Here is a 14,732-nt window from a genome sequence, read left to right on the forward strand (position 1 = left end):
AGTCCAGGTATTTCAGGACTTAAGCTTAGTTTGCTTCTACCTCAGGCCGGCTCTGTCAGGCAGTTCTTAGAAACGACATTAACCTGTGAAGAAACCAGTGAGCCAACCTTTGTGTTGCACTAGAGAGAAGTAAACAACTCTGTCACTAAGCCCAGTGTACAACACACACACGTCACATTTAAGCAACAGTGCCTCTTGTTTATTGGAGTGTTTCCACAGTTAGTCATCACTACACCGATTTTTAAAATACCTCAAACCAATAATTTGGCTAAGAAGCAAATATTGCACTTAACACTAAATCCTTCATTTTCACCATTAAAAAAAAAAAAACTTGCATTTCAAAACAAAAATGGGCTATTTTTAAGAAATTTACATTCTGAGGTAAACCTTCATTGTCTCATATGGCTATGTCATTTATGGCTTGTTTATGGTACTGTTCATTGAAAAGTGCAAGTGTACATGTGAAGCATTGTAATTAACTGTAATAAAGCTCTTATCTGTCTGCTGTACACCATTGACTGTGGAGACTGAAGGTGTGATTACATCTGATTACATAAAAGCATCAAACGAAGCTCGTTTATGATGTTATTACAAGGCAGAGCAGGACGTGCAGGAGCGCCTTGCATCAAGTGAGGTTGCCCTGACACACAAAGGAAGTGCTGGGATCTTCAGGATGTCACCTGGATGCAGGTAGGAGTTAGGCATCATATTTCACTGAAAAATGTTGCATATTTCAAGTAGGAGACCACTAAACTCCACGGAGGGGTTTTATTCTGAGCAACAATAAGTCGACTGAGCTGCAATAAGGAGGTCTGTGGAACATTTCTTTGGAAGATTTAAAGTAAAACTAAATGTCCTCCATAAATCCCAATGGTAAGAGGAATTTACTGGGGAACACCACAGCAATAACTCAGTTATTATTTTCAGGTGGCTATTCAATCTCGATTTGCATCAAATTCCCCAAAAGTGGCACATTTCCTGCTCCCCTTGGTTGGCTGAGCTCAGCTTCAGCACCAATGATGTGTAGAACCAGAAATCAGGTTTGTGTAACTCCCAGAGTTGTGTGACTAATCAGGACTCCCATGACGCAGCTGCCTGGCTGACGGGCAGGTCCTTTAACCCTGGTCCGTGAGGTAGAAACCCAACTTGGCGACGGTCATCTCTCTGCGAAGTCGCATCACCTCCCAGAACATCTGCTCCTCTGCATGAAGACAGAGAAATCTGGCGTCAAACGAGGTCCCTGTTGGCCAAACCGAGCTACGAAGCAGACGCTTATGCTGATTTACCCTTTTGTCTCACCAGGCCCTGCTGGATGTACCGGATATAAGTGAAGAAATTACACACAGCCGTGATCTAGAAGGGACAACGTGACAAATTAACACTCCGTAAGCTCTTCACAGCAGCGACAGATGCATCTCTAATGCGGTTTCCACATGAAGAGCGGCGCGTACCCGAGCTCGGCTTGATGGAGAGATGTAATAGTAGCTCCCCTTGTCGCCCAGTTTGATGCGATGTCGGCAGACTCTCGACAAGCCGCTTAAAGCGCATTTTCTACAAGCAGACAATCAGCGGTTAAAATAGCTCTGCTCCAATGAGTCAGTATTTAAACACAAACTATCAACCTGTTTCGCAGTTTGTTGCGTTGCAGCCACGAATTTATGAATTTTGTTGGGAAATTTACGTGACAGACCAAGACAAAGTGGTGCATATTTGTGGAGATGGAGGCACGAAGACGCACAGTTTTCACAATTTCTGGACTGCAATTGTATTCAGCCCCCAGGACAATATTTTGTAAAACCAACCTTTACTTCATTTAAAGTTGCCAGCCTTCTGGACAATTGCTTCGAGCATCGCTGCATATCTAGATCAGACTTTATCTAATTTTAGCCCATTCTACTTTGCAGAATAGCTCAAGCTCGTTCAAAATGGATGGGGCGTCTCTGTAAGCATCAATTTGAAAGTTTTGCCGCTGATTTTCAACCGGAACTAGGACTGGACTTTGACTAAATATACACACACAAATGCGCTTTGATCCAAAGTATTTAATTCTAGCGCTGGATTAGTTGTCCTGCTAAAAGGTGAACTTACCTCTCAGTTTCAAGACTTTTACAGCTTCTAACCGACTTAGCAGGTCAGTGCAGTCTTGCCCTGTATTTAGCTCCCACTATCCATCCAGGACATGAAACAAAACAACTGCACCAAAACATCTCTGAGTGAGCCACTAATGTTAGAGGGCATCCAATCAGAGCCTTGAAGTGAGAAAGCCCTTTGGATGAAGACTAAAATGTTTTTTTGACGACAAGAACTGAAGTCTAGTTGTTTTTTTTAACAATTTTTTGGATTCTCTGTCCACCTTCCCATCCACTCTGACCAACATCGCTGGCCCTGCAGAAGAAAAGCCTCACCGCAGCATGTTTGCTGTCCCCTAGATGCTTGTGGCAAACTTTAAATGGGACTTCTTTCAACAACTTCTTCTCATCCCTATTCCATAAAAGGCAAAGTTTATGGAGACTGAAGTTAACAGATTCACCCTGACGGTAACTCTGCAGCTCCTCCAGAGCTCCTCGTCTTGGCTGCTTCCTCGATCCAATGCTCGCCTGTCATTTAGACGAACGTCCGTTCACAGAACACCTGGATTTATAGGATTATGTTCATGACTGCACTGGATTTTATTAAAGTATCACAGTAAAGGGGGCTGAATCCTAATCCGTCCCACACGTTTCAGATTTTTGTATAATTTCTTACCTTCAGTCATGAACCACTTTGTGTTGCCGTGTCACATAAAATCCAAATGCAATGCAATGAATTTTACTGTTATGACAAAAGGTTCAAGCGGCATAAACAGTTTGGCATGGCGCTGTCCTAACGCTGCACACGGCTGAATCTTTTTAGAGAGAATTAGAGGGGAAAAAATGGAGGTAAACCATAGCGGTGAGTTAGTCACAGAGAGCAAAACAAAAAGCTGTAGCATGCGTTCAGGCAAAGACATGCAATGTTTACAGATTTGGGTTTTCTTTGAACACATGGAGAGCAGAGTCAGAGCAGATTACAAGGGGTGACAGATTCCTGAGGGGACTTACGTCTCTACCGAAGCCCTAAATCCACCGGAAAAGAGAAAGATTACAGATCAGACAGTGACTGGAAATGTGCCCGTCGATTCAACCGCTCTTAGATAACAGCGAGACAGTGGAGGGAAAAAAATAAATAAACTACAGCTAGGATCAGAAATCATCAGCTAATGAGCCCAGACCCAAAATGGCGACCGGATTTGGCCACCAGGTGGTGAAACAGAGGACAGAACGGCGACGGCTGGCAGACACGCGTACTCACTTAGGACCGCCGCACTCTAAAGCAGATGCCTTAACCATCGGCAAAGCTGACACGGCCACAGGCTCGATGGTCAGGGAGTTGTTCTCCACCGCTCTGTGGACCAGCTGGGACAGCTGTGGGGAAAACGGCAGCGTCAGCTTTAACACGACCCAGACACGAGAGGAGGAAGGCGCAGCTGCTGGAAAGGAGGCGGCGAGGCTCGCACCTCTGATCTGGTGAAGGAGAGGCAGGGTCCGATGTCTTCTCGGTAAACGCGACTCAGGAAGGCGGAGGATCGGTCCAGACTCAGATGTTGGTTCCACGACAAAAACTCTGCGAACAGCACCGAGTCCATCTGTAGAGAAAAAATAAATAAAACAACCACCAACACAGTCAGAAAAGCGGCTCTCTGCAGGTCGTCACAGTCCACATCAACCATGTTTAATTAGCAGGTTAGTATGAGATGAAGCAAATCCTCAGAAAAAGGTTTACATTAAACATAACGATACTTTTTGTGAATCCATCTGAGAGGTTAAAACGGTTCAGCGGAGGAAAACCTTGGTGTTATTATTTAGGCTGACGAGGATCACATCAGGAGGTGAGGGGAGGTCACCCCAGAGGGGAGATGTTAACCCACTTTATCCCTCCCAAAACTAGTTTTGATGCCCTTTTGGGAATTATTACCCTCATAAGCCATGGATTTTATCCATCTGACTCAACTGGTCACCCTAAGGAAGACGAAACTGGACGTTCAAGAACAACCAGGCTTTTTATTTCCTTTGGAGGTGATGGAGATTTTATAGGTAGCTCACCTTCATCATTTCCTCCAGTTTATGTGAGGCATCCTGACCGCCAGCAGGGAAACAGACCCTCTGCATAACGTTACCACCGCCATGCTTGACAGCAGACACAACGTCAGGGACTGAAACCTTCACCTTGACTCATACAAACATATTTCTCCATCACTGTAAGTCAAATAGCTCCCAGTGTTTGTCTTGACGAACCAGAAAGCTTTTCAGAAGAACGTGTGGGCAGCTTCTTCTTGAATATGCTATGTTCGGCCCTCTTTAGGTGTTTCAACAGGACCACAATCCAAACACAACGGTAAGATTCTGGATTGGTCCACCTAAAGCCCTTACTTCAATCAAACAAACAAATTCATTTCAGCGATCTCTACCAATTCTGTCCAGAAAAGCGGTCAAACATTCAGCCAGAATTACGCCAGAAGGCTCTAGATGACGGCCAAACGCCTGCGCTCCAGCTGCAACATCCTAGCAGACATTTATCTGAATACTGAAGGGTGGTTAATGTAATCTTTATATTAACTATTAAAAAAAGAAACCGCCGTGGACAGATTCCATTTGTTAATTGACTCAAGTTTTATGAGTTGCAGCCATTCAAACTGTAAAAAGGAGTCGTCTGCGTCAATAAGAAGAATTTACAGTCACTCGTGCTTGATTACGCACTTTGGACTGCCGTGCACATTTTTATCCTCTGCTATCAATACTTTATCTGGCTGACAGTCTATTTTGACTGAATGGTTTGGTTTGTTTGTTGTTTTGTTGTTCTGTCGGTTTAGATTATTCAATTCTGATAAAATTTAAATTAAAAATGATACAGTGATGTTGATAAATGATGACTGCCACAGATTCACCAGTAGTAAGCTGGTAATTCCCAGCCATGACTTTTCCTCCTGACTTTCCATCCCATTAGTCTTTGGTAGCATGAGCTCTCAGAATAGGGACTGTTTGTGCTTGTTTGATACTAAAAAGTACTGAATGTTCTTTGTGTCCTTTTTTTTTTTCCTTCACACTGCGTCAAAGACATTTGATTAAGATTGTTTCTTCTTGTGGATTAAAGGTCACGTCTCCTCTAGTATGTGGATCTGGAGCTGTCAAAGTAACACTCCTACAGAGTCCAGAAACAGTACTTCAAGTACTTCATTAGGATTTTATGTGACAGCTAAACACAGGGGAGCATCAAAACTGTAAAGCAGAAGGAAAAGGAGGCAAACCTCCAAAGCCTTCACAAAACAACTGCATTTATCCTGAGATTAACTAACATGTAGGCGAACTACTTACTTTTGACTAATCAGGCGACTTCTGAAGTTACAGTAAAGTGGGCTGGATACAAATGCAAAGCCCACTTTACAGATTTTGATTTGTATACATTTTTGTCAGACGACAACCCAACAAAATTCATGAAACTGTGTGTTTGTAATGTGAACTATTGTTACAAAATATAAACGAGGTGAATACTTTTGCAAGCCGCTGTGAGTTTATTAGTGAGTGCTTTTAAAACACATCTCTGACTCACACTCCTAACTTAGGCTCTGTCAGAAAGTGCTTTAAAATCAAATTACACAAGACTCTGGGACGCAGTGAAGTAGCATGTGTGCAAAGGAACGCCATACAACTAAAGATAAAAGCTAAAAAATGTGCATTTTAGTGCAGTTTTAGATGGCTAAATGTTATAAAATCTTGGTCAAACAATACATTTAGAGGACTGATATCGATTTAGTCATAAGAAAATAAATTTTGTAGGGTTTTTACCATTTCTAAGGAAAATTACTTCTTAAAATCTAGCTGAAATATTTATCTTAAGAGTATATTTTGCAATAGACAGACACAGGATAATTCCTGCCATATAAAAACAACTTTAATCCGGATTTGCTTTTATTGACACCGTTACAAAAACTAGCAATCCTAAATAGGATGTGCATTGTAAACAAAATACAAGCAACGTTGTTTATTAGACAAGCTACAAAAACTGCATTTTGACCCCATCAGTTGAGGAGCATCTCTCCTCTCCATCATGAGATTCTTCACTAGGGAGATGTGACCTCCATCTCTGCTGAAGAGGATTCAGCCGCAGGGATTATTTGTTTCCAGTAATAATTGGGATTCAAATATTGAGTTCAATATTTCTGTCTAGTGTTTGAATCGCTGTTGCCACAGATCTGTATGGTTATATTTTTAAATTGAGCTTTAACCCAGAAAACAAAGAGCTGCTGATGCAGCTGAACCCTGGACAGCGACCAGCTGTCAGAAGGGGGGGGGCATTATTCTTGCTGTGAGACAACAGCATCACCCACGTCATCCCGTATTTAGGGATCATTATTAATTTGGGGGTTATTATTAAAGCCCTAAAATAGCTCAAAGCAGAGTCGCTGCTTCTGTGCGTTGAAAAGAGTCAGTTGAGGTGTTTTGGGCATCTGATCAGGACGGCCGCTGGGCGCCTCCCTCTGGGAGGAGACCCCAGAACTCACTGCAGGGACTATATATGCCGTCTGGCCTGGGAACGCCTGGGGATCCCCCAGAATGAGCTGGAGGACGGGAGAGGGATGTCTTGGTTTCCCTCTTCAACCTGTTGCCCCCCGTGACCTGATACGAGCCAACGAGCGGATGCGGTCGAAGGATGATATTTAAAAATCAGACGTTCAGTGAGTTATTATGAAACAGTTTTTGCGTTTCGTGGCAGGTGTTCTCGTTACAATTTAATCAATGCTTTTTAGTGATTTAAAAACCTAAAACTGGAATAATGCTACTCTAAGCCGGGGGTCTGCAACCTGTGGCTCCAGGGCTGCATTTGGCTCTTTACACCTTCAGCTTTGGCTCTTAAAAACTTAGACCAAAAATGTGGGGTGGGGCGGATTGATCAATGTTTCTAAATGTAAAGGTAACTTAAAATTGCTAGCTTTAGGATGCATTTAGTTCTGCCATATATATACTTATCATTTCAAGAAAGAAGGAAACTAATGGTGTATAGAATATTTTACTATAGCTAAATGAAGCATCTTTTTGTCAGTAGGTTGCTTTTTCATCATTTTGATGCCATTTGCTATCAAATGTCCAATTGAAGAAAATTTATTAAACCTAAAAACATAAAAATACTGTTGGTTAAATAATAAAAACTGTTGATCTTTAATTTAAAAAAGAAAAAAAACAAATTTCCTATAGTATACTATAAAAACAAGCTGTTGTTTCAAAGAGATAACTTTTGTGGCTCTAAACAAAATTTGTAAAGGTTGCTGACCCCTGCTCTAAGCTAACAGATTACACACTACAGTATAGAGAGCAAAATGTCTTATGACCAGGTTACCTGTTGGCTATCAGGACCTGGGCCCTCTCCCTGGCGCTGCCAGCGAGGGTCAACGTTTACATTGACTGCCTGGCCTGGTAGCAGACAGAGAATCAGAGAGAGCAGAGCAGGAACAGCGGGCCGAGAGAGGAAGAGACACCAGGGACAGACAGGAAGAACGGGTCAGCGAGGGGTTAGCGGCTGCAGGAGGGAAAGGATAAAGACAATCGGGCTCAATGCAACGGAGTCGACTGAAAAAAAGCGAGGACGGTACAGAGAAAGGGGATTGGACAAGTCCAGAAGAGCAGAGAGGAGAGAGCATCGCCGCTGCGACCCACCTCCCGCTCCTCTTTCGCCACAGGCTCGATGGAAACGGTGGACGGCTCGGGTTTCCCAGACGAGGTCTGAAAGGCTCCGCCGGCGCTGCTGGTGCGGACGTGGCCTCCGCCGCGTTTGTAGGATCCCCTGCCGCCCGTGGCCTGCAGCTGAGGATGCAGCTGGCGGTTGGGCGAGGAAGGCGTGGACGTCAGCACCAGAGTCTTGAGCGCGGTCACCTCTGCTTGCAGAACGTCGATCTGGGGGGAAGCAGGAATCCAGACGCCAGTGTTCATCAGCTGTGAGTTCATAGACGAGTTAACTGGACAAAAAACAATAAGCTGGCACACCTTTCCTTGAGCCTCCCTCAGTTGTTTCTCCGCTCCTGCTTGTTTCACGTTGGCGTCACGCACCATCTTATGGGCTTCCTGTCAGCAATCAAGCCTCCACATGATTAAACTAAGACCACACATTTACAAACTTCACATTGCTTTTTTGCCTTTATTTAAAAAACACGTCGATGACCTGTTTCAGAAACCTACGCCCCGAGGAACGCTACAGGTCCAAGCCCAAGTGTGCTAATTGTAGGGCTGAACAATTAATTGCATTTTCAATATAATCGCGATTTAAAAAAAACGCAATTTCTAAATCGCAGAGTCTGCAATTTTTGGCTATGTAACAATTAGTGAATTAGACACGTCCATTAGGTGTTGGTAACATGTTTAAAGTGGGTTTACCTCCACATGGAAGAGAAGACAGTTGCAGCAGTGAGATAATCTAATTTTATTACTTGTTTTAGAGTTTGTATAATCATACATAGTATTCAGTACAGGTCAATCAGTTTAATACATAGACTTGCTTGTTGGTTGCACTTTATGTTCAACAAGGATTGATGTCAAAATCAACTAAAAGCTGTTCTCTTGAATAATATTATGATCAATAGAAACATTAAAAATTCTTGTTTAAAATAGTCCTTGTTTACAAACATCTTTATTTAGAAGCCATTTTTGTTGCTTCTGGTTAATGCGGAGAAAAGTCAAAATTGCAATTTTGGTTGAAATATATTGTAGGCAGAACCCAATCATTTCTGCACCGAGTTTAAATGCTGTGGGTCTTTTAGCAACTAATCTGCACAGCTAGGAAACAAGTTAATTTATTGTTTGTATATGTTTAAAAAGACATGATAAATTAAACTGGGGAAATAAATTGCATTAAATCGCAATATTAAGAAAAAAAAAAAAAAAATCGCAATTAGATTATTTTCCAAAATGGTTCAGCCCTAGCTAATTGCAGAAGTTTTACAGGCCGACTCTCAGTCAGCAGCTGCCAGAGTTGCGGTGCGCTCAGCACAAAGCGTTGAACAATGCTGACCTCAAACAGGCTGGCGGTCAGCTCCTCCAGCTCCTGCTCCAGCTGATTCCTGACTTGCGACAGACGTTCGCACTCCTTGTCTTTTAGTTTCAGTTCCTGAAATGTGATGAAGCAAACGGCGGAAACACACATTTTACCGGGGAGAACATCTGCAGTGTCAGTGTTTTTTGTTTTTTTTTCCCATTTCCAACCGCAGTGAGTATAACCCCCCCACCATAACGTGCAAACATAAAGTAGGCTACAACACCCTCTTTGCTGCGTCCAGCTGCTCCCGGAGGATCTCTGAGCCCTTTTCTCTGATTTCTTTTTCTTTGATCTCCAGTGAGGAGCTGCGGAGCCGGCAGAGATCGCCGTGGGGTCTGCCTGAGGCGGGCCCATCCCGGCCTCCTCCCTCCACTATGGTCACTGGCTCTGGATCCAGATCTACCAACCTGAGAAAAACACACACAAAAAAAATAAAGATACACAGGAGCCTTAGAAAAAACATCAACTTCAAAAGTAGAATAGAAAACATATTCCATTGTGCACTATAAAAGCACACCATGAACTCATGCAGCGTAAACACAACTGCATGGAAATGATTTTAGTCTATTTTAGGAAGATTTTAATGCAAAGCCTCCACAATTGTTAGTTTTATCTAAAAAAGAAAAAACAGAAAACTACTCCTTGTCTTTTGAAAGTTTTAGGTCAAGAGGTCCAATAAATTGTAGCCAACTTACCCGCTTAAAAAGAGGAACGCTGTTAATAACTTACTTACGTCCACAGGTAATAAACAATGCTGGCCACATTTATTGATGCGCAAAAAGCCCTAAAATAAAATCGTTTTTTTTTTTCCATTCTCACACTGAACTTTGAGTATATTTGAGCATTTATGCTCCTCACCCCCCCACAGGGGTTTTAATAAATATATACTTTCAGTCTATTCCAGTGCGTTTTAATTAGTATCCCATGACTTCCTGTTATCCCCTCGGGGAAATGACAATGATGGGATAAGGCCATTCTTTAAGAAAAAATACATACAAAAGGGGAAGACAAGAGAACATAGCATTCATGAAAAGTTGGGTTCACGATTGTCCACCAGCTTCAACAAGGTCCTTGAGCTGGGAAGGGATTATGGCTGTGAATCGACGACATGCTGGTATTTTGGATCAGAAATGTCCTCCTGACCATGAACGCCCCATGATAAAATCTGGCAGCGCGGCTGATTATTGACCTCTTCTTCTTTCTTTTTTTTTTTCCCCAAGCTATGCCCGTTTCCATTTTCCTTCTCCTCCTCTGACTCTTCTCTGAGTCCAGCGCTCATAACAAGAGCAGCTAACACCCACGCCTCGCTTCGCTTTCCTTTCCTTTCATTGTTGGACCCTTGTGCCCCTCTCTGCCGCGGTTCTGCTCCGGCAACAGTCCGCTATCTTCCATCGCCCTGATCCAGATGTTAATCAGACCGAGCTGCCAAAAGCGAGGCAGAGCTTGAAATTGCACAGTTTGCGTCGGTTTTTATGGGGCAGATGGGTGATGTTCAGTGGACGGCTGCGAGGAAGAAAAATAAATAAAATTGCTTCAGGCCAAAACACGTCCGCTCAACAGCTGCAGCAAACAGCTAGAACTGCGACGAGGCTGGATGAGAAGCCTGGTTTATCTTATCGGCCGGCACCAGTGATGAAGACGGTCAGGGAAGTAAGCGAACAAAAAGGGGGCCGAGCCTCCAATAAAAGTTATTTATTTCAGGGCATTTGTGAATCTTTCCCAGGGGTGCCGATGGTTGTGGAGGGAGCCGTACGTGCTGCTAAGAGTTGTGAACTATTTTTTTTTCAGTCAAACTACTTTTCTACTGCATTTCCAAACCCATAATATATTTAAACCTGCATACCATAGAAAGCCCATTGATGAGGTTAGTAAAAAAAAAAAAAAAAACAGCTTCTAATTATATATATTTTACCTTGCTATAGTAGTTGGTATCTGTATTTTGGCTACGTAAATAACAAGCAGCAGTAAAACAGTCTATTATTAGGTATGTTGCTATAGGGCAACTTTTCTTTTAACAACCAAACATCCTCTTAGTCCGGACCTTAAATTAACTAGAAAGTGAACTGATTTGAAAAAAAAGTTAGCCTCCTTGACTTTTGCAGCTTCCCGTTTTCTAAGCCAGATGCGAGACGTTAGTTAAATTTAAAACGCTTGTTTTAATTGTGTGCAATTGAAATAGTCTTGCTTTGACGTCGTACCCCTCTAGTCATTTTTGCCCCTTCTCTATGAGCACGTTTGGAGTTTTGGTGGCAATTTTTAAACCTACCAAAGAGAAAGTAAGGCGGTACTACTGAATAGTACTAAATGCTAAAAAGTCAAGTGATTTCAGACACAAGCACATGCAGCTCGCACCAGGTCTGCTTTAAATCTCCAGCTGCCATGTTGTTTCCTACCTTGCCACCCATGCTGATTCACCGAGAGAGAGAAAAACAGCGGGGACGTGAGGCTAAATGGGAGGAGATTAAAGGGATTTTGTGGAAGATTAAGTCCTGTCATGTCTCCAAGGTGTGCCTCGCTTTTCATCCACTCCAGCTCTGACTAGTGCACCTATATACTGAGGTTCATAGTGTGGGATTAACAGGACTTGCATTTGACGTCAAATTACACAAATGAGTCGTCTACTCTACTAATTTTGACCTTAAATTTAGATTTTATGACTTCAACACAGACACCAGCAGGAGTTTGCTTTAGTGATACTTTGCGTTGAGCTGGTAATCCATCATATTTCATGACATATAACTGGTCCAAACGGGGATCAGAGCCACATTGGGAGAGTGAAATGAGATTTTCAGATTTAAAAACTCCCAACTTTTCTGTCCTATAGGGACTGCGGATGAAGAAACTCTCTGCTGCGTTGACACCAAGGCCGCTTATGGGCAAAGTCCCCGCCTAAACAACTAAATTACATGTGAGACGTGGGGATTTTAGGAATAAATCGTGAAAATTGTCATCTATGCAGCAAAAAATAATAATAATACATTGACACATCACGGTTTAAATTCACTGGGTATGAAATGGAAGCAGGAAGGGCCTAAATCTAGATCTCAGTAAGTGATGGGAGGTGTCAAACCGACCAGGAGCAACTTCAGCTTTTATAACACTGTAACCGTGTTAATGTTTTACCTTAACACACGTTTTTCATCGTTTGAAAGTTTCTTAAACGCTCTTAGATCTTGAATTGACATGTCAGCCCTTTCTAGCTGTAAAATCTACCCTCTGCTCCCAATGACAACAGCCCCTCCAGCCTCGGACCCCAGAGGGACCCCACGCCACAGCTTTGGGACCCCCCAATTCTACATTAACAGCCAAAAGAAGGATGTTTTGTTTATTCCTTAACTTAAATCCAAAGTTTAAAGTTAAAATGCGGAGCAGCAGCAGGTTTGAGCGGACTGGGCTAGTTAGCTGTCAGCCCCAAGTCTTCATTCCTCCACGTCCAGCCTTACCCTGTCAAGAGTCCAGGACCGCAGACCAATGTCTCCCCCCTGGTGTCTTCCCCCCCACGCGTGTCCGCTTCGCCTCCTCCTCCTCCTCTTTCGTCCGTCCACTCGTGTCTCGTCGTTTGACCCGGGTAAACGGCGGGGACAGCGCGAGCTACGGTCGGCTAGTTTCACTGAAACTGATCCCAGCCGTTTTAAATCACAGCGGAGGAATGCGGACGCTGACGTCGACAAGAAAATAAGTAGTAGAAGAAGAAGAAGAAGAACAGCAGCAGGACACCAACAGAGAAAAAAGGGGGAAAGAGAAGTGATACGGCTGCTAGGTTTATAACACCTTCCAGGAGTATAGCTCTGTTTTCTCTATATCATTTTATCCCGGGACAGAAAAACTACTTTCTCCTCTTTCTCCTGCTTGCCCTCCTCTCCGCGGGTCACGTGACAGCACCTCCACCACTCCCAGTTTCCGCACGGGCTCTTCCCAGCTGGCGCTAAACGCTGTCACCGAGCGCTTTTTACGCACAATGTTTAAAACCGCGTCTTTACTATTTACTGCTAAGCTTTCACGCCAAGGTGAAAACCGTAGCAGCACAGAAGTGTCACGACATCCCTTCCAAAAACCATAAATCACATTTGCTACATGCTGCAGCTCCAATAAACAGCAACAAGCTGCAGCACTCCCGGCATGACCTCCTTCTGGGGGGTAACACGCAACAAAAGACAAATGCAACTAGCAGAAATTGTTTGTGCAACTTATCAAAAACATTAACAAAATAAACAATAGATATATAGGCAGTCACGTTCCGTGTCCTTTTTAAAATCACTTTGTTTTTACTCATGAAACTTTGATTTACGCAAATGTTTTTTAATGTAACGCTAAAAAAGCCGGGGATGCTGAGGCACTGCTTGCGTCTCTCCTCCTTCGGGGTTTTTTTTATGGGCATGTGCCAGTTTCTTTCTCATTTGAGACACCTACATGACGTCACTTGGGTGTGAAGTAAGGAGCAGGCAAGCTTGCTCAGCAAGGCCAAGCGCTCTTCACGTCACTCGTCTTGGCGCGGCGCAGCCTCGCTCTGTCATGGAACAACAACAATAGGTTTCCAAGCAGTGTGTCCCTCCCACCTTCTGTTATGGCGTACAGCGATACCTTCCTACAGTGCTCAGACTTTGCAAAGAAGGTATATTCCCACTGACTGGGTATACCAATGAAGGCAATATTATTATTATTATTACTTTGCCAACCATGTGGCGTGCCGCCCTGGGCAGAAAGCCATATACTTAAGTTATATACAAAAACATGATGTAAGATATATATATATATATATATATATATATATATATATATATATATATATATATATATATATATATACATATATATATATATATATATATATCACTTTTTGCCATTGCTTGCCATTGCTTGCTTGGAGAGTAGCACTTACTGTCCAACAGCACAGCGTTCCTCCTTAGTGACCTTGCAGGTCTTGTGTTTAACTGCATTCACGTTAGATGTCCCAAAGAACACTGGAGAGGAGTAGACTGCTATCCCAGACCGCCCTGCCTTGAGGACCTCATATCCTGGGGTGGATGAGGCTGAAGAAGGAGGAGATGACGAAATACGGACGGTGTGAATTCCTTCAAAAGCGTCCATGTGTTTCTCTCTCGATCACGCAGTCCAAGAAGCCGCTTGTCCCTTGTGAAGATTGAATTTGGCAAATTGTTAAAATTGAGTTGGATAAACATGATGCATGTGTTGTTTTTTTAGAACAGGATAGAAGAAACAGTCATAAACAACACCTTAAAATCCACATCACAAGGATGAAGGCTTTTTTTCGTTACAAGTTAGTCTGAAGAAATACATCTTTTTAAGATAAGCAGGCAAGAGTCGAGCACCAAACACACAGAATATTCTAATTGTGCACATTCAAAGTGACTTTAGGACTAAGAAATACAAAGTGAACACTCACCAAGATGGACTCCCTGTTGCCAAAGCACAAAAATCTGCAAAACAGCACTTTTCTGCTTTGTTAATCCTACGAGTTTAGTTTGCTAAACTCTCCGCACTTCGCCCTGCTCTGAGTGCCGGCAGGAAGGGTTAATCACTAACCTCTCCTGACCAGTAACAAGTCAGCTGTACGCATTTCTTCCAGCTGAGGGGGTCAAACACAGCTTTCACCTGAAGACCCGCAGCCGCTT

At 43.1% G+C, this 14,732-nt stretch overlaps 1 protein-coding gene across 2 annotated transcripts; it reads right to left on the reverse strand.

The window, feature by feature from the left end:
• Nucleotides 1–174: 174 nt before the first annotated feature.
• Nucleotides 175–14,633, reverse strand: rab3il1 (RAB3A interacting protein (rabin3)-like 1). 2 transcript variants are annotated; one of them, XM_036148776.1, is made up of 12 exons: nt 14,504–14,633; nt 13,979–14,229; nt 9,323–9,506; nt 9,076–9,171; nt 8,055–8,132; nt 7,728–7,964; nt 3,536–3,664; nt 3,331–3,443; nt 3,081–3,095; nt 1,452–1,551; nt 1,287–1,353; nt 175–1,201 (listed from the first exon to the last, which is right to left on the reverse strand). In XM_036148776.1, the coding sequence occupies exons 2-12, from the start codon at nt 14,185–14,187 to the stop codon at nt 1,116–1,118; spliced, it is 1,314 nt and encodes a 437-aa protein (XP_036004669.1). In that variant the 5' UTR covers nt 14,188–14,229; nt 14,504–14,633; the 3' UTR covers nt 175–1,115. The 2 variants fall into 2 exon arrangements, with proteins under 2 accessions (XP_036004669.1, XP_036004674.1); XM_036148781.1 differs by lacking the exon at nt 3,081–3,095 and having other exon boundaries at nt 14,504–14,632.
• Nucleotides 14,634–14,732: the final 99 nt, after the last annotated feature.

Source organism: Fundulus heteroclitus, chromosome 2 (genome assembly GCF_011125445.2).
Source record: "Fundulus heteroclitus isolate FHET01 chromosome 2, MU-UCD_Fhet_4.1, whole genome shotgun sequence".
NCBI lineage: Eukaryota > Metazoa > Chordata > Actinopteri > Cyprinodontiformes > Fundulidae > Fundulus > Fundulus heteroclitus.

Excerpts from the sequence above, each read along its gene's own strand:
- rab3il1 (XM_036148776.1), bottom strand. The coding sequence starts at position 14,187 with ATGGACGCTTTTGAAGGAATTCACACCGTCCGTATTTCGTCATCTCCT. Across the intron at positions 9,172-9,322 it reads AGCTGGACGCAGCAAAGAGG|GAACTGAAACTAAAAGACAA; the intron begins GTGTTGTAGCCT and ends ATCACATTTCAG. Across the intron at positions 1,354-1,451 it reads CTCCATCAAGCCGAGCTCGG|ATCACGGCTGTGTGTAATTT; the intron begins GTACGCGCCGCT and ends TGTCCCTTCTAG.